Source organism: Saccopteryx leptura, chromosome 1 (genome assembly GCF_036850995.1).
Source record: "Saccopteryx leptura isolate mSacLep1 chromosome 1, mSacLep1_pri_phased_curated, whole genome shotgun sequence".
NCBI classification, from domain to species: domain Eukaryota; kingdom Metazoa; phylum Chordata; class Mammalia; order Chiroptera; family Emballonuridae; genus Saccopteryx; species Saccopteryx leptura.
In genome coordinates this window covers 342,116,486-342,142,626 of record NC_089503.1, presented here as the reverse complement: position 1 = coordinate 342,142,626, position 26,141 = coordinate 342,116,486, and the positions used below count along the sequence as shown (strand labels likewise).

Below are 26,141 nucleotides of genomic sequence, written 5' to 3'. Positions count from 1 at the left end.
ACTTCTCATCTCTCTTCTCCTACCACTTCCTGTCTCTCCCTCTTAAAAATAAAATAAAATAAAATAAAAAAAATCAGCGAATCTTTACTGAAATTGAAAAAATAAAGGCGTATACATACCTCATTTTGTTCTACATTTAAAAAATACTACCATTTATTTCTTTTAAAATATTTTTATCCATTTATTCAAAAATATTTTAAAGTTTAATTGTCCAATTTAGGGCAGAATGTAGGCACTTCATAGTATTTAAATTAAATAAGTGTCCTTGCCTTGACTGAATCTACTAAGAATTTTAGAGTCTTTGTTGGCCTCTGGTCATGTTTTTCCTAAGATGTATAATCTCATCTTTATTGGTCATCATACCTGCTATGTCCAAACGGCCTACTTAGAATGCGTCACATGTGTTCAGTTGTGTTGTAGCTGTACATACAGCATGGGTCTACATTGTCCAATGTTATTTACATCAGCGAGTTGACAATCTGAAACCTGTTTTGTATAATGTTTAAATGTGTAAATGTGTAAAGAAAGGGAAGGAGGGAAAGAGGAAAAGAGGGAAGAAGGGAAGAAGGGAAGGAGCCATCCTCCAGATATGGCCCCCTGTTTCAGTGCTGACCTCAGAGAGTTTGCTATGCCACCAGTATAAACTGGAAAAATTCTAATTATACCAGTCTCAAAGCTATGTCCATGGCAATTGTTAAGGTTGTAACATCCTGATGAATTTTGGATTAAAAATGTGCTGCATGACAGAGGATATCAGCTAACAAGATCCCTCCTTCAGCACTGATGGGATAAAATTGTGTGGTCTCCTATATTTGCTCTAATGACATCTCCTGGCTCGTTGGGCTTATGTCTGGACTTTTATTCACAAAGAGGGCCAAATCTATTATTTTAACTGGCAAGTTGAGCTTTGCAGCAGTCACAGAGGCTGAAGATACAGTAGCTCCTCCCAAGTCAGACTTGACAGAATTACCACTAGAGCCATAGGAAAATTCCCTTTCCACAAATACCAGGGGCAACTTTACTTGCACTGAGCTCAACCCTCTGTAGTGAATTTCCAAGACGGACGTTCATTATATCCTTTGGCCAATCTGTGAAAATATGGTAGGCATCACCTCACTGGCTGGAGGCTCATTAAATAAGAGGCCAAGTTCCACCCAGAAGCAGATAGGACACCTTTCTAGCAAGCCTGCTGACTCCCAATTCCTTGTAGCTGAGCAAATATGAGTTTTCTTTTTATGCTTCAGACATCATACTCAGATAGAATAAGAAGTGCTCTTTCCACTGTAGCCTGGGCATCTCTCCATGTATTCTTTTCCATAGATGAGCTCTCTTTGTCATGAAGTTGCCTGTATTCTATTACAAGAGAAATTCTGATATATTCTTTGTCTTCGTTCTGCTTTTCCTGGTCATTTATTTCATTTGCTTTTTTTTCCCCTTAGGATAACAGGATATTAAAGAAGCCAGGAGGCAGGCCATAAAAGGTTCATGTTTTGCCTCCCTTCAGAGGTGGTTAAGAATGATCAAATTTGTCTCAACTTTCCAGAAATCAATTTATCAGAATCATCTCCTGTCCTTGTAAGCTGTGATGCAGCTTCCTTTCCTTTCCTTTGGCATAGACTCCTAAAACAGGGTCTTTGTCAGAGCTATGGTGGTAAGACTCCAGTCCCAAAGACACTTTACACCCCAGACCCAGAAAGGTACCCTCCTGTCGCACTGTTTACCATCTTAAAAACAAGGTTTTATGAACAGCCTCAGGGTTCATACAAAGAGTCATACAAATGAATATTATGTGGCCATTAAATATTATATTTGAAAATCACATTAATGGCCAGGGAAGCTGTTCACAAAAATAAAACATTAAAGGAAAAAAGCAAAATCAGTACCATTTATGATTATCATATAGATACTACAAATCACGTTTCAAAATGATAAAATCCAATAGCATAACTGTGAAAAGCACAGACTCTGTAACGAGATCTGGGTTTGAATCCCATGTCTATCACTATTCTGTGAACATGAATGTGAACAACTTTTTAAATATTCCTGTGTGACTCAGTTCCATCATATGACACATGTAGATAATGTTAATACTTTTATGAAGGGCTCTTGAAAGGATTAAATGAGTTAATATGTATAAGGTGCTTAGAAGAGAGACTAGCACATAGAACACTCTATATATTAGCTATTATTAAATGATATAGAAAACCATTTATGACATAAAGAAAGCTGTATTTAACATTATATACAATATGGTTCCAGTTTTGTAAAACCAATTGCTTTTTTTTTTTTTCTATCTTAACTCCTTCCCCCCAAGCAGGTATGCAGAGAAAAATTGGAAGGAAACACACCAAAATTCTAATGCTGAAGGATAGGGCTCAGAAAAACTATTTTCCTTTTTTGACTTTTTAAATTTCCAACAACCATTGTATATTTCTTTTAAATTTAGAGAGAAATACTTATTTAAAAAGAAAACACTTCTGTTTCTTCTGGTTCAATCACAGTAGTCCTCAGACTAGCATATTAATTTTCTTCACAAAGATCCAAGTTAGCCACGTAACTTTTAGGTTAGTAGGTAAGGTAAGATAATGATGACTGAGAGAAAAAAATATCAGAATGGTGTCTAAAGAAAAATACATATCAGAAAGAAAAAATTGGCAGGTTCTCAAGTGACTGAGGAGAAAAATAATTTTAATATTTCCATGTAGAGAAACAGGTTAGCTACTGATGATACTCATGCTAAAAGCCAGCACAGAGTTGGGGGTAAGGAGAATGAGTTTTCAATCCCTTTAGGTTTAATTTGCTAAGCTTTTGTGTTTTATGGCCTATCAAAGTCAAGATGTCCTGTGATATGGGGACAAAAATGTGAACGATAAGGGCAAGTGACACAGATATGCCTGGAGAAAAATGTCTGCTTTAAATATAAAACATACGATTTGAAGAAGAACTAATAAACCAAAATCACCTTTCTTTTTAATTTGGACATGTTTCGTGTCTTTATTTTGTCATTGCGAATCTACTGTAACAAAAATGTCCCTGGAGTGCTATCACATTTTCTCCTGCCCAGCACCTTTGAACACCCTTGCAATGTTTGAGACATTTCTTTTTTTATTGTTCAATGGTCATTTCCCATATGTGCCCTAACTTGGGATCGAACCTACAACCTTGGTGTTCCGGGACGACGCTCTGACTGAGCTAATCAGCCACGGCTATTCCTACTTTCTTAAGTCAGAAGCCATAAAATGTATTTCCAGCCTCTACAAAGCCAGGGCAGCATTGTGATCAGGGCAGCATTGTGATCCACCAACTAGACACCCTGCTCAGGACTTAGCTTTGGAAGTGAGTAATTTGAGGTAGAAACATGGAGGATCCATTCTGTGGTGGTCACGGAGGGAAGTATCAGTGTTTCTGAGGACAGTAGGGCAGTAGCCTGTATAAGCAATATAGTGATATTTTCCCTAAATCAGCAGATTGCATATTATACTTCATTCCCAGCTACATGCTTAACTACCCAATATCCTTCAATAAATTCTGCCTCTGCTCAAATTAACCAGGGCGGGTATTGTTGTTTCAAAGAACTCTGACAATATGAGGAATGATAATAAATAGAGCCCCTAAAATATGAGGAATAACATAACATATTAAATAATTAGTACTTCATTAGTTGGTTCTTTACTTTGTACCCATTAAATAGAGACTAAATTCTCACTTACAGGTAGGGAAAAGTTCCCAACATTACAGCAAAGTACATGGTAGGCTGCTATTCAAATCCATGTATTTCTGACTCCAGAGTCTGAAATCTTATAATTGCCATGGAATTCCCCTGCCCCCATCACCTCAACAGGAGATTAATACAAACGTCTAATGATGATTCTTCAAAAATATTTCCCGCAGAAGAAAATCCCAGCTTGCTTTACTCATGCTCTTTCTCAGACTTTTCAGTCATCTTACTGTGGCTTCTAAATTTGAATATCGAAATAGAGTGGAGTCCATGTAAAAAGTGAATAAGAATACAAAATTTGGTCAGATGCTAAAATGGATCCTGGCAGCCACAGATGAATGACTTTCTTTTTTAAGCCAATTCCTATCTACCACTATAAACAAACTTACAAATTTGTCAGGGGCACTTGAGAATATTGTTAATGATGTTACATGTATCATAAAAAGCGGAGGAACAGAAAATAACATGAATTTTTAAAAATATGGTTCAACTATATCTTGATTTCTGTAATCAACTCTCTATTGCAAATTACCACTCCATCACGGTTAATTAGCAAATGTACTGGGAAGCTTAAAAAAGATCTTTTAACACCTGTCTTAGGGACACCAACCCCATTATATTAACCCCTCTGCACATTTAGAAAACAAGATTCATTTATCAAGTCTGCTTAAATTTTAAAACATGAATGCATTCAGTGATAATTTTATTTTGCAGAGAAAGAAGCACAAGGGAGCTTCTAAGTGCTGGCTCTTACTATACTTCCAATTATTTCAATTATTTCAGATTAGGGATAAGGCAATTTCCCCTCTGACAAAATGCTGAATAAAGGTAGCCATGGGAATCCAAACAGCAGCAGTCTTTACATATGATAAATGATGTCCTTGGGGGGAGAACAAAAACTTGTAAGTCAGGTGATGTAATATGAATTTAATTTTCTTCTAAAAACACTATCCCAACTAAGACTTGCATAACTAAACCTATCACAACTTATTATAATCAACTCTTCTACATCAAACATAATTCCAAAAAACAATAAGGCAACCAAAATAATCAAACTATGCCTACTATAATTCTTCCTAGATTTTTTTGATAAAAATCAAAGGTTGAAGAACTAACAACTCTTTCTTTGGGTGAATATAATATGTCCATCCAATCCACAAGCCAACAACCTTTTTCTTAAGAACTTTCTTATTTCATAGGTGTGGCTTTTCAATAGCCAAGTCTGTCCTGCATCACCTAGGTTCTAATCACAGCTGATGGAGGTAAACCCTGATCTAATAGAAATGTCTGCCCTATTGCGAAACTAAGATATTTTGGGGGGAGAAATGATCACTTAAATGTTTTTTTTGTAAAAATGTCATTTTTGCTAAACATTTTTATAATTAAAGAATTATATAAAGGGTTTCTCTAACTAAAAACCAGAAGATATCTGATTTTAAAAATATACTAGTTCCTCTATACCACCAGCTATACATTGAATCTTTTTTTTTTTTTTTGAGAGGGAGAGCAAGAGCGCAAGAGAGAGCAAGAGAGAGTGAGAGAGAGAGGAAGGGAGAGGGAGGAGAGATGAGAAGCATCAACTTGTAATTGCTTCATTTTAGTTGTTCATTGATTGCTACTCATATGTTCCTCAGCTGAGAGAGCTCAGGCTGAGACAGTAACCCCTTGCTCAAGCCAGTGACCTTGGGATCATGTAGACAGGGGTAGTCAACCTTTTTATGCCTACCGCCCACTTTTGTATCTCTGTTAGTAGTAAAATTTTCTAACCGCCCACCGGTTCCACAGTAATGGTGATTTATAAAGTAGGGTTACAGCAAGTTAAAGCATATAATAATAATTACTTACCAAGTACTTTATTTTTGCTAAGTTTGGCAAAATAAATCTTTATAAAACAATTTGCTATAGTTAAATCTATCTTTTTATTTATACTTTGGTTGCTCTACTACCACCCACCATGAAAGCTGGAATGCACACTAGTGGGCAGTAGAGACCAGTTTGACTACCACTGATAGACGATCCCACACTAGAGCTGGCAACCACATGCTCAACCTTGGGTTTTCAAACCAGGGACTACAGCATTCAGGGTCGATGTGCTATCCACTGTACCACTACTGAACTGGCTATATACCTCAAATCTTAATGTTTAGGCAAGGATATCTTAAGATAAAGATAACCAATATTTACTTCGTCAGCATTTTCTATCCATCCTTCCATCCCTCAAAATGTGAATTCACACTACCAACAGGCTTCAAAGCTTTGAAATAAATGGTGGCCACACTAAAAAACAATTAATTATTGTGGATATAGTATGACTTGTCATCTCAGCCTCAAGTATTATACATGTTGTCTGACATACTACAGGAATGAAGTAAACTGCAATCAGTGTGATGATTTCTTGATCTGTACCCCGCTATAGCCCAGCCATAACTCGCATGCAAAGTCTGGCTGCCTTCTAAGCACCTCTCTTCCCTCGGTGGTACCAGTATGTTCCAAAGAATAAGCCTTGATCTAGTCTCCTGCCTTTCATAAAATATTTTTATTTCCATTTGGGGTTTATTGTTATGTAGGCTGTGAGCTATGGATCTAATTTTATCTTTTTCCAAATGGTGTATTAATTGCTCATAGTAGCATTCAGAATAGCCAAAAAATAGAAAAACAAAAAATATATATCCATTAACTAATAAAGAAATAATAAAATGTGGTATATCCATACAATGGCATGAAAAGGAATGAAGCATTGATACATCCTATACTGCTCACAAAAGTTAGGGGACATTTCAAAATGAATATGAAGCAATAAAATATCCCCTAACTTTTGTGAGCAGTGTACAACATGAATGAAACTTGAAAACATTATGCTAAGTGAAAGGAGCTGGTCACAAAGACCACAGTGTCATAATTTTTTAAAAACTTTAATTCCAATTTATATGTCTCCTTTCACTCAGGAATTGTGTAATTAAAGAATTTACAAAATCTAGATATAAGGGCCTTTCTTTTTTTTTGTTTTTATTGATAAACTGGCTTCTGGCATTAAAAAGTGTCTTTTATGTTTAATTCTCTGTGGCTTAAAAAAATTATTATGCCTGCTATGAGGATCACTATCACTTATCTTATTTGTTTCCATTTACACAGTACAAACATAATTCCACTTTTGTCCATCCTTAATTTTGAGTATCTTAATCTGTTTTAGCAAGGTCTCTGATATAGAATGTATACTTAAGTTTTATAATGTGAGCCAAATTTTAGTGTGTAAATGAAGTATAAATTTTCTTGTTATAGCTGTTATGTTTAGTCACAAACCTATTTTATAACCATGAATTTTAAAAAATGTTTTCTATGTTTCTTTCCCTAGAACAGGTATATGTTGATATTTAGGAAAGTTTCTTATTTTTGTTCGAGTGGTTGTCTTTGTACTTACCCTTTTTAAATGTTCTTTACTTGGTCCTGACCTGTTAGCTCAGTTGGTTAAGAGCACCGACCCGAAACAACAAGGTTGTGGGTTTGATCCCTGGTCAGGGCACACACAGGAAGTAACCACCAAAGAATGCATGACTGAGTGGAACAACAAATGAATGCTTCCCTTTCCCCTCCCCTTTCACTCCCTTCCTCTCTCTGTCTCTCTAAAAATCAATAAGAAGCAAGCCCTGGCCAGATAGCTCAGTGGGTTGGAGCACTGTCCCAGAGTGCAGAGGTTGCCAGCTTAATTCCCCAGTCAGGGCACATACAGGAACAGCTCAATGTTCCTCTCTCTCTCTCTCTCTGCCTCTCTCAAACAAACAAACAAACAAACAAACAAAAACAACAAAAAACCAACTTAACTACTTACCATCTGGTTTATCAGGCTTTTTTTCTTTTTGGGGAGAGTGAGGAGAACAAGGTATTCTTTATCACCCACCTACTGTCTATAGAACAAGTGTTATGTCAGTCACCAAGGATGTGCTGATTTGAACCTTTAGGAGTGCAACCCATTTCACACCCTCAAAGACCCCCCTACAGTATCTGATAAATGGTCATTTGGCTCTGAGTTGTTTTTTCATTAGTAGGTGATATTTTACACTAAGCTATCTGCATTCTTATTTTTGCTAAATACTATAGGTTTGCACTTTTTTTCTCAAATGCAATACCTGCAAATTTATTACCTAATACTGGTAGATATTATTGTTACTTAAGGTAGTACAAGCAAAAGAATACCTTATTTAAGCCTTGGTTATTTTATACATACAAGCCATTTCTGCTTCTTCCTTTAAAAATATACTGCTCATAAAAATTAGGGGATATTTTATCGCTTCATATTCATTTTGAAAATATCCCCTAATTTTTGTGAGCAGTATAATTAAACAAGAATTTATTCATGAACAGCTGACACAGGAAATGATGCATCTGTAGCAACACTGACATAAAACCTTTAGATGTATTTACAACAGAAAAAATGGCCGGATGAAGGGAAAAACTTGGGCTCTAGCTAACTTTTTTTTTTTTTTTTGTATTTTTCTGAAGTTAGAAACAGGGAGGCAGTCAGACAGACTCCCGCATGTGCCCGACAGGGATCCACCCAGCATGCCCACCAGGGGGTGATGCTCTGCCCATTTGGGGCATTGCTCCGTTGTAGCTGGAGCCATTCTAGCACCTGAGGCAGAGGCCATGGAGCCTTCCTCAGCACCCAGGCCAACTTTGCTCCAATGGAGCCTTGGATGTGGGAGGGGAAGAAAGAGAGATAGAGAGGAAGGAGAGGCGGAAGGGTGGAGAAGCAGATGGGCACTTCTCCTGTGTGCACTAACCGGAAATTGAACCTGAGCCTTCCACATGTGGGGCCAATGCTCTACCATTGAACCAACCGGCTAGGGTCCTCTAGCTGACTTTTGCCAAGAATGTGGCAACAGGAAGAGTGAAGCCTTTAATTTTGTGTATCCAGGGTCAGACTCAGGCTGTGACCTCTCTCTTTGATTCTCAAAACCTGACCAGGCATGGCTTGGGTATTTTGGGGATGGTAATGGTGGTTGGTGGGGAAGGACACAAATGGGTTATAAAACTAAAAATAAACATCATCTTCACAATAAAAATCTCTAAGCAAGCATCATAAAATGAAAGTACTAATCAACTATAAGACAAAATTAAATAAACTCATATTTCCACAAGTTTAGTTTTAATGGATTTTAAAAAGTGCCTGAATACTATATAACAAATTATTCTGGACACAATCACTGAGTTAAAAACAAACAAATAAATAAAAAGAAATAGAGTTAAGAAAAAAAAATCCAATGAATGGTTGAGCTAGATCTGGTGTAATTAAACACAATTTTCTTTCTATTTCATGCAACTCTAAAAGCAAAAACAAAGCTACTATCTATTTGCCTCTGGAAACCACTTTGTAATTTGTGACCTGAACCACTTACATTTAGCAGACAACTAAAAATCTGGGAATGCTTAATTCTATTATGATACAAGGTATTTAACTTCCTCCCCATGCCACCTACCCATCCTAAACAAATTTGACTCCAAAGAGAGTAGTGATAAAATGTGGTACACCAATTACATTAATCATAAAAATTACCTTTAGTATTTACAAAGTGCTTTCAGACAGGCAGAGTCATTATTATTCTCCTTCTGTAGATGCAAAAACCAAGGTTAAATCAGAAAGAGCCAAAGATGACACTAAAAGTCCTTGCCATGAATTCTTTAAATATATGGCAATGTCTGATGAAATAGAACATAAGAAAATTCCAAATCCTAGCTAAAGCCCCCCAAACAAGCTAAGCATTTCCTTGGACCAGAGCAGGAAGTAGGGGAACTATGAGGTGGATAGAGCTGAAGTCAAGGGCGGGCTCCAGGGTGGAGTAGTGTTCATCACAGGAGACCGAAGACACTTGCAGCTGACAACTGCTAAGAGTTACAATGTACATGGAGCTCTACAGTTAGAGAAACATGAAAAGCCAAGCTGTCTGCTGGTTCAGTGAGAGATCTGTTAGAAGCCCCAATTTCATCCCAGAGACCCACCACTACAGACTTGGTACCGGACAGGAGCCAGGGAGGCAGGCTGAAGTAGCCGCAGGACCACCAGGGAGGTGGGTTGAGTTGTGGGGAGCAAGCACTGAGGAGAAGCAAAGAGAACTTACACAAGGTGAGCTTGCTAACCGAGATTCTAAAACACAGGAAGAAATAGAACTCTAAATTAAACAGCCAGAAAATTACCAACTAGAAGATTAAGCAACTCTAGACATAATTAAATCAGAACAAATGAAAAAAATGTAGAAGCAGGTATGTCTCATATCCTCCAGAAAGATCTTAAATATTTGATATCTTGGAAATTAATATATTTATATGTCCACTGAATTAATATATATCCATTGAAATAAAACTCAATAATTGGGATAAGCACCAGAATGAGAGATTACAAAATCTAGTAGTAAGGAATTAATTCTGAATAGATATATGTTTGAAATAACATTTAACAGATAAGGAGAATAGATTGAAAGACTCCAATATATGTCTAATACAAGCTCAAAAGAAGAAAATGTAGGATAATGGAGATTTTATTCTAATGGTTAACAATTTTCCAGAACTAATTAAAGATAAGAACTCTCAGATAGAATGGTCTCAGGGAATAGATTTTTTTTTAAAATCTGACCTTGATATTACTGTAAAACTATATAGTACATGAAGCACAAAGATAAAATCTTATAGACCAGTCAGAAAAAAGGGATGAATTATCTTCAGAGAAACAGCAAATAAGGTTACAACAGCTGTCTTATCAACAGAAATAGCTAACAAAAGGCAATGAACAATGGACCTTCAGACTGTGAAGAGGTACAGAATTCTATACCTAGCTTACAAGCCTATGAACAAAATAAAGAGATTTTAGACATAGAAACACTGAGAGTTTACCATTCACAGACCACCAGTGAAAAGCATACTGAAGGATGTGGAATTCAAGAAAAATAACAAAAAGCACTAAATCTGTTATGGATATATTTAATGAACATTACAATGTATGTATGTATATATGTATGTATGTATGTATGTATATATTTATTAGTGAGAAAAAGAGAGAGAGAAAGTATGTGTGGGGGGAGGGGGGAGAAGAAGGAAGCATCAATTCATAGTAGTTGCTTCTCCTTTGTGCCTTGACCTGGCAAGCCCGGGGTTTCGAACCAGCAACCTCCGCATTCTAGGCCGATGCTTTATTCACTGCGCCACCACAGGGTAGGTGAACATTACAATATTTAAAATTAATAACTAACCTATTTGTTTTTAAGTGAAATAAAAATAGCAGAGAATAATGGGGAAAATGTTTGGTGAGGGGAAGAAATGTTAAATATAGTAAGGTTCTTGCCTGTTTGAAAAAGGTAAAGATACTGAACAATTTTGTTACTGGGAAACTTTATGTTTTATATGTTTAAAAAAGTTAAGGGTGACCACGAAGAAAAAGAAAACTGCATAATATTGCTACCAAGTCATCAGAGAAATATTTTTTTAAAAGATAAAAAACTATCAAGACAACAGAGGAGAAATAAGAAGAAAAGAAGGAAAGATATTAAGATAACCAAAACACACATACCCCCCTCCACACACACATACAAAGATGGTAGACATAGGTTCAACTACATTAGAAATCAAAATAATGTAAGCAGATTTAATTCACCTGTTAAAAATAATATCATGTTTTCTGTTTGCAGTAGTCTAATTTCTGCTAAAAACATTTGTGTATTTGGGGGGCTTGATGCTGAACAGCAGCTGACAGTTCAAATGGACAATGTCTCAAATGTTCTTTGCCTTTACAAAATTATTTTCAAGCTGAAGTTAAGAAAAAAGAACAATAATTTATGATCAGCAGAGGGAGTCAGAAACATTGAGACAATGGATAAATGTTATTGATAAAAAATTACATTTAGCTCTAAAGAGACAGGAAAAGGCATCAGCACCTAAATATTACTCGGCCAATTCTTTATTCCAGTTTAGTCTGTGTTCTGTTATTACAGCTTTGAACAATGCACCAGATAACCTTTGTTGCTACACAACTGCCTTACTTTATTAAAAGCTAACTGCGGGCACTAACAGCATAAAGTCCCATTTGAAACACAGAAATACTTTCCCTGCTGCCACAACATAATCACTTCTCTGTAACAACCATTTGCAACTTCCAGCCTACTCTTTAAGGGGATGCTAACCTTAGACTGGATGCCAGCCTTTTTTCCTCCAGGCTAACTTAATCCAGAAGCTCTCACACTACTGTGAATCCTTCAACTAGTAAAATGTAGAATCAGTGGATTTTTGAGCTGGAGGAATGAGAAACTGGGGATCTAGGCAGGTAAGTGACTTGTACCCAGTCACACTGGTTGCAGGTGTCACAGCAGCCAAGACCGGAAACCAGACTCAACTCCCACCTCCATGCCAGAGCTTTTCCTTGCTAAGTCACATATCAAGTCTACAAGAGTGAGGACCAAAAGGCCAATAGATTGACTTCATTCTTGTTCCTCATAATTCCTTCAGCCTAGTTCCCCAACAGCCTTTCTGTTCTAAATCTTTTTGCTTTGCTGAAGTGATTAGTTGTTACTAGAAGGGCTCGTAAGAGATTTTCAGTGAAGGCTTAGAATAATTCCACCTTCTGATCCATCATTTCCTTCAAGGCTGGCATCCTCCCCAGGCTGCTGTTTCCCTCTCTGGCCAGGAAAGCTTCTGCAAACACAGTAGCTTCCTTCATGGAAGAAGTGAGTTCGGTCATTTCAATATTGATAGCACTTTGCTTCTAAAAGCAGACATATACCTTTAGCCTCCTTTTCAAGGAAGCGTGATCCTCCACCAGGAAGCTGCCTGACTGAACCCACCCAGGCTCAGTGGGTGGGAAAGAACCAAGTCCTTTTGTTAATAGCTCCAGTTAAGGACAGAGGCTCACCATTTAGAAAACTTTCTTAGAATTGCCATATCTACAAATAAAATATGCAAATGCAAAACCACTGGAAAATTCCTAAGCCACTGATCATTTCCATGTGGACCAGGATCCAGAGCCAGAAACAAAGAGTGAAACCGAAAGGGGCGGAGGCTGAGGGAGAGTGAGAAGGAGGAGGGAGGCAGAGAGGTCGCCGAGCACTGTCCCGACAACATTCCCAGTCTCCCCCTCTTCCCTTCCTGTGACACACAGCTCACCCGGCTCTGAAGGAAGGACCCGGCTTCCCAGGCAGGAAGAGCCAAGGGCCAGCACCCTCATCCCATCATTCCTGACCCTCTTTTTTGTGGCTGTTAGGGAAATGATGCTACCTAGACTCCATTGTCTTGGAGTGCAAAAACAAAAACAACAACAAAAATCCACATAGAGGTAATGTGTCTTTATCTATGCTTTTAATCACCTAAACCAGTGGTTCTCAACCTGTGGGTTGTGACCCCGGCGGGGGTCGAACGACCAAAACACAGGGGTCGCGACCCACAGGTTGAGAACCGCTAACCTAAACATTTTCAAGATGTTCCAAAGAAATAGGGACCTAGTCCCTTTAACAACTAAATTTATATTATTTAGCCTGGGTGAATAAAGTAAGAACAGCTGGGAAAAGACAAACTGACTCTGTGTGCTTCTACTTTAAAAAAAAAACTTTAAAATTGAGCTCAACTCCCTAACTGTACAGATAAAGAAACTGGGACCCACAGAGATTGCTTGACTAGATCAGCATCACAAGTCCAGTGGGGGGCAGCTTTCAGACTAGACCTTGAGTGTCCTCTGTGAAAGTGAGTGACTGGCCGTGAGATTGAGAACGGCTATGGCAGCTGAACATCCCCGAGGGAAGGAGGAAGCCCAGGATCTGGGAGACGCTGGGGTTCTATTGTCCACACCCAATGACAGAAAGATGACTTACAGAGGTAACTAACACCTGAATTCTCCTAAGCCTCTCACTGTAAAAGGGAAAGGTCATGGCAGAAGAAGGAAATTAAAAAAAAAAACACCGAGCTTCTTGGTGATTCAGTTTACTTCAGAGTCAAGGGCTGTGTTACATGCAGGTTAATAAGGAAAAGCAAAGAAAAGGGGAAAATATTTAAGCTATCCGAACTAGTGACTAGTGTTTGTCATAATTAAAATTTACTTTACATTTTTATTTTAGTGGGAATATATTCTACTGCCATAGAAGTGTTTCTTACGTTAGTTCTTGAACACCTTTCTCAGAAACATTCTGGATGCTTGCTTCAACGCAGATCCTGGGCTCTCCTGCAGAGTAACGGAATCCGAATCTCTCGGGCTCACACTCAGATACCTGAATTTTAAACAAGCTTCCCAGGACACTGACATTTAATGACCAGGACCTTCCCTATTCCCATCACTGCAGAATCAGACGAACCCCATGTGTCCTCCCGTCTCCTGCCACCTGACACTGGGGTACAGGGACAGTGAGTACCCCTAGGTCACAAAGCTTGCTCAGACTCTGCAGCCTCATCCCCAGGTCTCTCTCCCCAACAAGCATGAAGGACTGATTGGGCTAGCTAGGTAATTCCTGGCTTAACTTTAAGATTCTATGTTTTTAGGCTAAAAGTGAAATAAGTATTGTTTTGCTAATGAAAAACACACTGCATTTTCTGTCCTGAGTATGTATTTCCTTTAAAGTCAGGAGAAAAAAAGCTAACTTACTAAAAACAGGCAAACAAAACAAAAGACAGAACCATTGACTCTGGGCTCTGCCTCATTCCTGCTTCTCTCAGTGAGGCCACAGCCAGACCCCCATCTAATCAGGGTCCCCTCACAAGTTGCAGAACCATCCCGCGTTGTCTACAGGCCCGACTCCTTGGGAGGCTGAACTTCCGAGGGGCAGGACGTGTAGGGCGGGCCCCTCCTGAAAGACATGAGGTGGCAGCCACGTGGCCTGCCTCTCTGCCTGGCCCCATCCTCCACATTTTTCGAGAATACGGCAAAACAACAGAGCCCAGTATGAAAGGAAGCAGAGGCAGGAAATGCAGTCTACAGCTCTGTATGACTACATGGACATACAGGACACCTGCTTCTTCCCCACACCACAGAGCACTTGCAGGGCAGGCGGGCACATCCTTTCACACCTAAATTGCTGAGGCCATTCTCAGAAAACTGTTTTGAGGAGAAAATTGAAAATAGAGCTGTAATCACTACCTTTGAGACTGGACTCCTTAAATACAATGAGTAGGATTCAACTCCTGCTCATCTCTGCCCACTGAGGGGACAAAGGCATCCACAGGAAGGAAGACTGACTCGCCTCGTGGGCTGAGGGCGTCCACACGACTTCCCCCTCAGCTCGCTGGAGTGTGCGCACAGCTCACCATGAGAGCCAGCTCCAGCAAGTGCCTGCCCAGCTTCTGCTGGACCGTCTGCCTCCTGGTTACAGCTGCAGCAACCCTGGCACGTTTGCAATGGCTCACACCGCCTCCCTCCCCATCCACGCTCACCTAACAACAGGACTTTTATACAAGAAGTCTCCAAGTGCCTTTGACAGTCTCAAAGAAGACTGTCTTCATGCAAGACGAAACAGAGAAAAGAACAGAATACTGCCAGTAGCTGAGTACTAGCATCTACAACAAGACCAATTTTATACTAACATATATGTATTTGTATGTGTTTGTGTGTATATGTACAAGCATAATAGAAAACACAAGAATTACTCTAAAATTTCAATATTTATTTCATTCCCAGTGGCTTTAATTTTCTCTACACTTGTATTTTCCAATTTTTATCATGGAACTATCTTATAATCATTTTATAAAATGTTACTTTAAAAGATAATTATAACTTTAATTTACTGAGAGAGGAATATGGCATATAACAGATAAGGCCATTTATGCCGTGTAATGTCTAAAAAGTGGAAAGAAAGAAATTGGTGTAGAGGTAAAATTTTCACTTTCTCTTCTCTGTGGCCCCTTTGTTGCTACTGATCTGTAAAGTTCCCAGGCCTCTGCCTACAAATTTCTTGAAGCCCCCTGCAAATTATATACTTTTTTTTTTATACATTTTTAAAAAAGTTCTTAAATTACAATTTCCAATTTCTGTACAATCAAAGCTTTCCCCCTGAGATGCCAACAAATGGCCAAATGACTAAACCAAATTTTCATGCATTATTTTCTTCCTCTCTTTTGATATAGGTATTAACAGGTAGTGAAAAAGTAGCCAAATGGGAGAATTATTTGTAAAACCATTCATTTCTGAACAACTGAGAAGTTAGATATATAGTTTTTCCAGTTAAAATCTAACTATGTACAAGTAAAATAATTAAGAATTTCTTTCTCTAGAATAATATGAGCCCCTTCCTCAAGATGGTTCATCTGCTTCACGCTTACCCACTGAATAGTGTATGACTTAAAATTCAAAGAGAGCTGAAGAAATGTCCCCAACCAACCCTATTATGGTAATAGCTAAGCTCTGTACATCTGTGGTCCTTCTTTTCTACATATTTTCACCATATTATTCAACCATACAGCACATAAATAAAACCAATCTGAGGAACCTCAGCTGATTTGCCAGAATGTATTATATAACGCTGGAGAATGTTACACTTCTCCTGCAGCTGAAGGCTGTGGTTCTCTAAAGGATGGTATTAATAAAACAGATACAGTTGCTGCCTTATGGTAAAAATAATATGTACTAGGCCTAGGACTGTTAAATAGGGCCAACTGGCATTTTCTTTGATGTAATTGTCATGAAATGGAATAAATAAAAGATGCAGAACCAGAAGACCTAGGTCTGAAACACAGCCCTGCCTTTCGGTAGTTACATGACCTTGCCTACATCACTTACTCTCCATCCCTTTACAATGGGGGTTTTTGTGAGGGTTTAGACAAAAATACAATGTCTGTAAAAACATTTTATAATATTTCAGAATGCAGCAGTTTACCTGTGGGAAAGAAGTAGCTTCAATTCTGGGGCCTGTGCTCTCAACAACCCCATCCACACACTGCTTGGGTGGCCTAGAGCAGCTGGATATAGGAAGAGTTAAGGAGGTGAGGCATGGGAATGAACACGAATGTTTCCTCAGCCCAGGGCTCAAGGCTGTGGAACACTCCTTATCGCTCAGTTCAATGTAAGTTGCCAAGGAAGACTCCCCTTAGGAATTCTCAGTGGGAACCAAGCCATAAGTTAGGAGAGAGACAACTTTTAGCCAGATGACTTAATCTATTAATGGAACCCTTTGCCATGTTACTACCTAGTTACACTGTGTTTAGAGTGGATGAGACCCAACTGGAATAGAAGTGGAAGCAGGTGCAGACTGGGAAAGCAATGCCCAGCCAGGTCTGCTGGGCCTCTCCTGTGACTCACTGTGTACTAAGAAAGAGCAAAGGCAGATCTCGTTCCTGTTGGGCCATCTGAGAAGGGTGGCCCGAAACAGAGCTATCTAGTTACTAAAAAAAAAAAAAAAAAAAAAAAATCCTCTTGATAATCACCAGTTAAATCTGCAGCACTGCTGCTGGAGATAAACAAGACTACCACGAGGAGTGTGCATCAAGTCTTTATATCTCACAGAATAGTGTCTCCCCATCTGTGTTCTCAGAGCACTGAGTCCTTTCACTGTCCCTGGGAAAGTTTTTCTAGCAGCAAGTACAACTGGGAAATAATATGTACTATACTCTTCAACTAGGAAGATCACATTGCTCCTACACACATATGAAAGGCCCTGAAAAGTCCTGCAGGTTAAAAAAAAGAGTGTAACTTAGTTTATCTAAACCTATTTTAAAAGGCAACATTACCTGGCAGTTAAGTAGAGGGGATTCTAGCTTTGTACCTTATGCTCCTACATTTACTAGTTGTGTGAGCATGGGCAAGTTAATCCTGCTGGCTAATTTTCTACACCAGAGAAACAGGAATAATAATACACCTTCCTGCCTGACCGGGGGTGGAAAAGTGGACAGAGTCGATCTGGGATGCTGAGGCCCCAGGTGAACTCCGAGGACCGTTGGTTGGAGAGCGGTTTCATCAGGCTTGAGCGCAGGCTCGCCAGCTTGAGCACATGGTTGCAACCCTGAGCATCAACATGATCCTTTGGTCACTGGCTTGAGCCTAAATGTAACTGGCTTGAAGCCCAAGGTCGCCGGCTTGAGCAAAGGGTCACTAGCTCAGCTTGAGCCCTCCAGTCAAGGCACATATGAGAAGCAATCAGTGAACAACTAAAGTGACAGAACTACAAATTGATGCTTCTCATCTCGATCCATTCCCCCACCCCCTGCTAAAAATAAATAAATAAATAAAAATAAAATTAAGATACTTTCCTCATGGTATATTTTCATGAAAATGAAATGAGCTAATAAGTGCAAATCATCGAGAACCGTTTCTGGACAACAGAAAGCACTAAAAAATATTAGCCTTTGTAGTTTGCATTATTAATATATAATGATTAAATGACATTTATATCTTAAGAAACCTGTGTCCTATGGAATAGAAAAATGCTAGTAAAAGCAAAAATCCCTTGCCCTGGCTGGATAGCTCAGTTGGTTAGAGCATCGTCTCGAAGCATAGAGGTTGCCCAATCCCGGGTCAGGGCACATGCAGGAACAGCTTGTCTGCCTGTCTGCCTGTCTCTCTTTTCTCTCTCTCTCAAATCAATAAAATAAATATTTTTAAAAAGAAAAATATCTCTTTTATACCTGAAGAGAAGTCAGCATCCTGTGTAGCACTAAAAGCATAGCACAGGAGTCAGAGTTATAGTTTCCAATATCAATTTATCCTTCTGGGTTCTGCTTCCTATCTATATAAATAAGGTCATTAGACTTTCTAGTTACAGCAGTGTAGGATTCTAATTAAAAGACATAGTAATTGAGATCAGTAGCCCTGTCCAATCCTGGTTCCAATCTGGTTTCTCTTAAGGCTCTACCTTCTAGACACCATCCAGATTTAAAGTTGCTATTCCCAGACTGCAGGATAAGATGCTCGTTGCCACCCAGCAAGGTGGATGGATGGAAACAGCCCTTGCCACCTCACCCCAGGGTTCTGAAGCACTCAGAGTGCAATCAAACTGGAGCAGTCATGATGACAGCCGACTGCACTTGCCCATTCCAGAGGACCGTCAATCCCCTTACCTTGGTTTGTGGCACTAAAGGTTGGGTATCATTCCTATTTCCCCTACTATGGTCTGCAATGCCCAGAGAGAGCCCAGCCCTATATACTAGTCACTCTGCTCATTTGGAATCTTGCCAGCTTTCTCCACAGGCTGAAAACTCCTTTCCCATTCTGTCTCATTTGTACAAAGCCCCAGGCTGTAATTACAATGCAGATACCCCTCTGTGCTCAGTTCTGTCTATATCTCGCAAATTTGAACCTTACCTATTGAGTCCACGCCATCTCATCAGAGAAAGGGCTCCGCTTCTGCCCCTGAGTCTGTACTGCTCATGTCTGTTTCCTCCTAGCTCAGTCTTTTGGACTTCTCTAGAATGTCAAACGGCCAAGTGCTTCCTACATCCAAGCGCTGTTCTAAGTTCTACACAACACTGAACAAAACAGGACATTTTTTCTCTTCTCATTTAACATACATCTTAGTAGCAACAAAAGGACAAATAAATGAACAAGATCATTTTAAATAGTAAAAAGTGCTATGAAGAAAATAAAACAAGATGAAGTTATAGAATATGCTGATGGGAGAGAGTGGTGTTCGATGAGAAGGATCAGGTTAGGTCTCTTAGAGGAGGGGACACCTGAGCTGAGACCTGAAAGAAAAGAAGGACTCAGACATGCAAAGACCGGGTCCAGAATATCTCCTGGCAGCAAAGAAAACAGCCGGGGCATGGACTCTGCGGCCAGAACCAGCTGTTGTGAGAGGGAGTAGGAAATGAGGCCAGTGTGGCTGGAACGGAATGAGAGGGGCAGAGCAGGACATGAGGTCAAGGGCGGAGCCAGATGTTGCCAGAGTCTGAAGGCCAGGTTACAATGTTGGATTTTATTCTCACTGCAATAAAAACTCATGGAACGAAATTCTACGCAGAGGGTGACATGGTAAACCAATCCTTCCTCCTGGGGCTGCAACAGCAACTGCAGTGTGTGTCTTGCAACACATCAGTGATTCTCAACCCAGTCCTACATTCTGTTTGCTCCTAATCACGCCAGGGACATTAAGGTACTGTAACAGAGTGCAAGTTAAAATGATGACAAATCCACCAAAAGATATCCCTGTTGGCCCGAGGGAAATGTTACACTATAATTTAAGAAATTAGAATTTCATATATGTTAATAGTTCTAATTTCTAAGATTAAACTCTCCTTTTGGGATTTGGCCATGAGAACAGCTCAAGCAGTGAGTGCCATGTGAGTCCTCAGAAACTGAAAATCACATTTTTTACCAAAAAAGAAGCATTGCTCACAGTAACTGACTCAGCCTGGAACATAAGAGAACTGTTAATGTAAAGATGGTATCTTTAACAAATGTCATTCTATTATTTTACAGCCCTTTCCAACACGGTACTTTAAAAAACTGGAATTAAAGTGAGGTCCCACATGAAAAAGTCAGTCCCCAGTACAGGCAGAATGAGCAGTACCAGTCCTGGCTGCTGTCATAAATGGTTAAGGAAGAGTCACCAAGGTGAAGAGCGGAGCAGCGCTTTCTAACCCTGACAGACACCCTCCCCCCTCCCACTAGCCCTTTATTTTGGAGTGAAGGCCTGCATAGGGAAGTTGATTCCTGGTATACTCTTAATAAAAATGCAACTTTCCAGGGCAAGCAGCAGGGAAAACTGCCTTTAGCAGACACTGTTCATGAACCTGTGACAAGTTTCTCTGTACATTTGAAACTGGGAAAGTATATGTGCTCCTGACAACAACATTCAGCAAATGGATGGAGACAAGAGGAAGTACAATCACGAACAGAGAGAGCTGTGCAGTAATTACGGCCCTGACAGCTCTAACAGCTCCTGTGATTGAAGGAGTGAGGAGGAAATACAGGCATCACCAAGGGCGGCACGTCCGTGTGTACAAGGGACCTGAGCTGACATCCTCGAAGGAGCAAGACCATCCGCCTCTCTCCTGGGGAAGAAACACAGACCGGGCCTCCTCAAATCCCCCACACCCAATTTAGATGACGTTTTCACCTTTAATCTCTTTAAGACTTGCACTGAGGCTACTTTCTAATACAATTGCTCTCAATTTATATCCCACTCGGACGATGGCTCCACCTTCCCCAACACACAGTATAAAATCCTTGAAGTCAGTCATCTCGCTTGCTCCCTACTCACCCATCGTATAAAAATTTCACACAGGACATGAGTGAGGGAAATAAAATCTAATTGTCTTTCAGCCTCACTCCCCAAAGATCATGACTGTTAAATTTCTTATCTCTCACCATTAAAGTTTGTGGGTATATACAAACTTTTGTTATTCAATGTTCCATCCAAAGAGGAATACTTAGAAGAAATAAGGATTAAGTTTTAAATCATTGCTAGTTCAGGGCAGTATATAAATAAATAAAGTGGCCTGACCTGTGGTGGCACAGTGGATAAAGCGTCGACCTGGGAACACTGAGGTCACCGGGTTCAAAACCCTGCACTTGTCTGGTCAAGGCACATATGGGAGTTGATGCTTCCTGCTCCTCTTCCCTTTCTCTCTCTCTCTCTCTCTCTCTCTCTCTCTCTCTCTCTCTCTCTCCCTCCCTCCTCTCTAAAATGAATAAAAAAAAATAACTAAATAAATAAATTATAAATTACTACAGAATAAGGGATGTTGTAGATATTCCAAGATAGATACAACTGGCCTCCACCTCCCAGGACTTGGGTGAGCACTGCATTTAGGTGGCAGATGCAGAGATCCAGGCGTAAGTCTGGGGAGTCTAGCTCTGTCTCTAACATGCTGGGTGGTCCCTAGCCAGATCACTGCATTTCTCTGGGTCTCAGTTTCCTTTCCCATAAAATCATAAGGTGTTGAGGTGTTCTCTAAGCTCCCCTGAGTCCAAGATTAAAGATGATAATCGAGTAATGACTAATCAAAACAAACAGGTACACCATGGTCAAAGGCTAAAATTTGTATCAGGAAGAAAATTCAGAGATAATCAATGTAACAAATTATCAGGAGAATATGGATGCAAATTATATTGGAGCAGTTGTTTTTTAAATCAATTTCCTGAGTTATAATTCATAGGAAAATCCATGTCTTGTTTGAACGAAGAGGTGCGCCAAGAAAAATACCCTGATTAGGATACATCAGAAACCCTTCAGAAGTAGAACCAACCCGTGTTTACTCACTTCTCACCAATGCACGTGGTCTGCTCACCAGACTCAGAGAGCTTATGAATATTTTTCCATTATCAAAAGTCACAGATATGTTCAATTACACTCAGTAGCTATTGGGTCACAACTTCCGTGACTAATTAACACCTTATTCTCATTTGCCAGTTCAGTGGCAATTAGCCGCCTACCACCAGGGAGGGGGTCTTCCTGCTGATCAGTCCACATCTGCTGTTCTGTTTCTCCTGTTCTGTTCTGACCTTGGCCTTCCCAGGAGCATGGATAAACACCCAGGAGAGTGGGAAAGTGAGGAGAGAGAGACCAAGGAGAGAGGGAACTGGTGCTGAGAGTGGGCTGGACACTGTTATTGTTAAACATCTGTTTGGTGATTTGACTGCCAGTTGAAAATCCTTGTTCTAGGGCAAATCTTGGAAAGAGGAAGTGGCATTTGCAAGTGTCTGCCAAATCTCCTTGCCTTTACTCTCCGAGGCAGAACAGGTGAAGACTAAGAGAACAAACCCTGGATTCAGAGAGACATAGACTCTGCCGCTACTATACAATTACCTAGTCAATTTATTTATTTATTTATTTACCTAGTCAATTTTGAGCCTCCATTTGTTCATTTATTTACAAAGAGATGGGCCCTGGCTGGGTAGCTCAGTGGACAAAGCATTGACCTGGTGTGTTAGAGGTTGCAAGTTCAACCCCTGGTCAGGGCATGTACAAGAAGCAGTCAATGAGTGTACAACGAAATGAAACAACTAAGTGAAACCATGAGTTGATGTTTCTCTCTCTCTCTCTGTCTCAAATTAATGGAAAAATTCAAAACAAAAAGAGACAAGGCAATACAATGCTTACTATTTTTACGATGTGAAAATGTGGGTTTCTGTGTACTACTGCCTGTGAAAGACAGGCTCTTTAGAAAATGACTACAAGTAAAACTGAGAAATCACACCCTGGTAAGGGAGCAGTTCCTCACCTGAAAGGAATTCATATAACGAAGGGACGGAGGCAGCATGGCGTTATTCCTCGATAGTATCAACAGCAGCTCCAAGCAGGTTGCAGAGGGCAGGGTTAAAGAGTGGACGCTGATGTCACTTTCCCAGGAGCTGGCAAGCCTGAAACACATCGATATGTGCAATGTCATAATTGCATTTGGTCAGAAGTATTTTAAACATCTGATGTAGAAGAAGAAATCTTCCAGTTGGGGGAGGAAAAAGCAATGTACATAAAATAGAAATAAACAATGGTTGTGCTCTAAATTCACAGACTAAATGTCCAAGTCATTTTATAGTGTTTTTGGTATAAAACAGATGGATTAGGCTTTTTTTTTTTTCCTGGTCAACAGTTTATACTCAAAGTTTAAGAGTCATGAAATGCAATCTTAACTCATAAGGGACCAGTTTGGAGCTGGGCAGAATAATAGCTAACACATCGCAAGCCTCCTATGTCCTATGCTGCTCGACAAGTGTGGCGCGAGCAACCCTCCAATGCGTATAAAATAAAACTGATGTCATTCCCATTGCACACATGTGGAAATTGTTTCTGAGCTGGATGTGCCCTTTGGAACATCCAGTTCAGTGATTTTCAGACTTGTAAAATGTGATCCAATCCTTTTACCAAAACTCTTGTAAAAGCTCTCATTTAGAATACAAATAAACACAAAGCTGCTGTTAAAAGGGGAAGGGTTGGCAGGGGCTTTATTTGAAAATCCTTTCATTTGAAAGATGAGGAAACAGGGCTATAACAGTCAAGGGACTTGTCTGAGATGAGGCAGATGTTTAGGGAACAATATAGCTGGGTTTGACCCTGGTTTCCTGCCTTCCCATTTAGTGCTTAGAGAAAAGGGAAAAAAAATCAGTAAATCATTATGAGAAAACATAATAACATGAGTCTTATGCTAACAGTTGTCTAACTAGCTACCTGATCTCCCCGTTCTTGAGTATTTCCGGCCTTTGCCCCTACCAAAGGGTCTCTTACTACTGGCCTAATTTTTAAAGAGAAATGTGTGTGTGTTTTTGCCTTTCTGTAAAGTTCTCTCTTAAAAAAGTGACTTTAAACCAAGTCAGTGGTGAATTCTGAAAGTTTAGGGAGGATCCGTGGTTGAGAGCATAATAGATTTTAACACTTTTTATGACAAGTCATAGCAGATCAGTTAGCTGTGTCCTCAAGTTACTTATTATGTTAATAGATTTCTGATGTGGAGTGTGGCGTTAACTCTTCTTTCAAAGATTTGTCTTCTAGCTGGACTGGCACTTTCCTAAAAAAAATGGTTTGTTTCAGCAAGCGTACATTTTTTTTGTGTCCTTTCAGTTATAAAAATTGTTTTATATTGGTTGGCTCTGCTATTCTTTCTGCTTTTACTAATAACATAACATTTTTGACATTTCTCTGGAATAGAAATAAAAATCCTGCCACCTTTGGTAAAAGTCAAATGTACTACTAGTGCAGTGGCTCCAAGCTCATTCTCCTGGCACCCTCCTTATGCCCTCACAAACCAGTTACTTTCCATTCTCTGACCTGAATGGGGCGATCAGGTAGCTAGTTAGACACGAGCCAGGGCAGGTAAAGGAGGAGGAGGGATGAACTGCCCCCATGCGTTCCTGGTATGCAGGATCGGTACCACCCCCAGACTGATGGCCTACAGTTCCCTGATACGGAATCAGCCACACAGCAATACAAGGAAGACAAATAAACGAGAAGAAGCAGCTAGACAGAAAGAAGAAAAAAAAAAGGTAAAGGGAAAATCTAGGAAGTAAAGCCCATAAACACCTAAATTCTGTAACTAGAAGGGGCACTCATTCTCACGAATGAGTTGCCCGCTCAGGCCTTCCTGAGTGTATTCCTGCAAGGCCAATAAACCCTTGCTTTGCTTGCTGTACTTTGCCTCTTGATTGAATTCTTTCTCTCAAGCAAGACAAGAATCGAGGTTTTGTTGCTTCACTGGTGACAGCACTGCACTACATACCCTGTGTTTTGTCTCAGTTTCTGGAGTTGGTTGGCTGTTAGCTTTCCTGGTGAACTTCTGTTCATCCTGCAAGACTCACTTCATTATCATTTCCTTGGAGCTGTCGTCCTGTTTCCCTTATAAGAATTAACTGACTGCTAAATGCTAAATACCATACTTGTATCTATTACAACACTACCATCACCTACCTGTACAGTGTTACTAACTGGGCTATGTCTATATCTCTGACTCATCCAATATCAGACATGAGCATCCATAACCTGTGAATTCCTCTAAATTTGCAGACTATTGTGAAAAAAAAGTAGATTAGTGTTGTTTTTCCTTAAACACACCCAGGCTTTAGTCTGTTACTGGCTTTAGAAATACCAATTTTTCACTTCTATTTGTATGGTCAATAAAGTAATTCCCATTTTTAGAATTCACATCCTCTACCCTAGCACCCACAACGGGGCTTATTAAAGCTATTTTCATTCTGATATTTTTAAAAGTGCCCTGAAAAGGTTTTTGCTTTTTCTGAATTGGATATCATGCAGCAAAGGTCATGTGACAGTGCCCTGGATTGTGAATGCATATCCCTTGGGAACCCATCTGTGCAACCTAACCTGGACCCAGGTTGGTGCCCCTTCAGAGGGGTGTCCGAAGCTGTAGTGAATGCTGCAGTCCAGGTGGGGCTTGCTGGACTCAAGCTAAGGATCCTGCCAGCGCAGAGGTCACCTTCGAGGCAGTATCACTCTTTCATCATTTTCTACTCCTCTTTTGGCAGTAATACACTGCTCACAAAAATTAGAGGATCGAGGAACGTGCACATACTCCAGTACTTTCAGCCTCTGTATAGTGCATTTTCACCAATGAAATAAAAGTTGGTTTTGCATCTCATTTGCATAATTGGACAACTTTCTTTGACTTGTTTATTTTTCTGATGTTCTTGTTTAGTAAAAAAAAAAATCAAATGCTTTCTTTTTTATTGCTTCGTATTCATTTTGAAATACCCCTAATTTTTGTGAGCACTGTATATTTATAAGAGAAAAGGGAAATAGTGAATTACACAAATATTTTTAGAATAGTTATTTTATTATGGCTGCAACATGTTCTCCGTAACATATGCTTAAATATTATAAGTCTTAGGTCTTAGCTTTCTTCTGACTATTGTTTCTTCTCTGCCTAACTTGAAAATGGGCCAGGCACTTTATTTATAGCCACGTTTCTACACCTACAATAGCCCTGAATGGCAGGGGTTATTCATCTCACTGTAAGGTGAGGAAACCAAAGGTTCAGAGAGGTTAAGTGACTGTCCAGCATCACACAATTACTAGGTGACGGAACT

The 26,141-nt window shown here is 39.7% G+C and overlaps 1 protein-coding gene across 3 annotated transcripts in view; it reads right to left on the bottom strand.

Moving 5' to 3' along the window:
• The window catches only part of UBE3D (ubiquitin protein ligase E3D), a 156,238-nt gene that overhangs the window by 35,447 nt on the left and 94,650 nt on the right, over positions 1-26,141 (bottom strand). For 2 of the 3 annotated variants that reach the window (XM_066358963.1, XM_066358961.1), the window contains exon 9: positions 22,829-22,967. In XM_066358963.1, coding sequence (XP_066215060.1) covers positions 22,829-22,967 — 139 coding nt within the window. Of the gene's footprint in view, positions 1-22,798; positions 22,968-26,141 lie in introns of those variants that run through there. The other variant, XM_066358962.1, reaches the window with a different exon arrangement.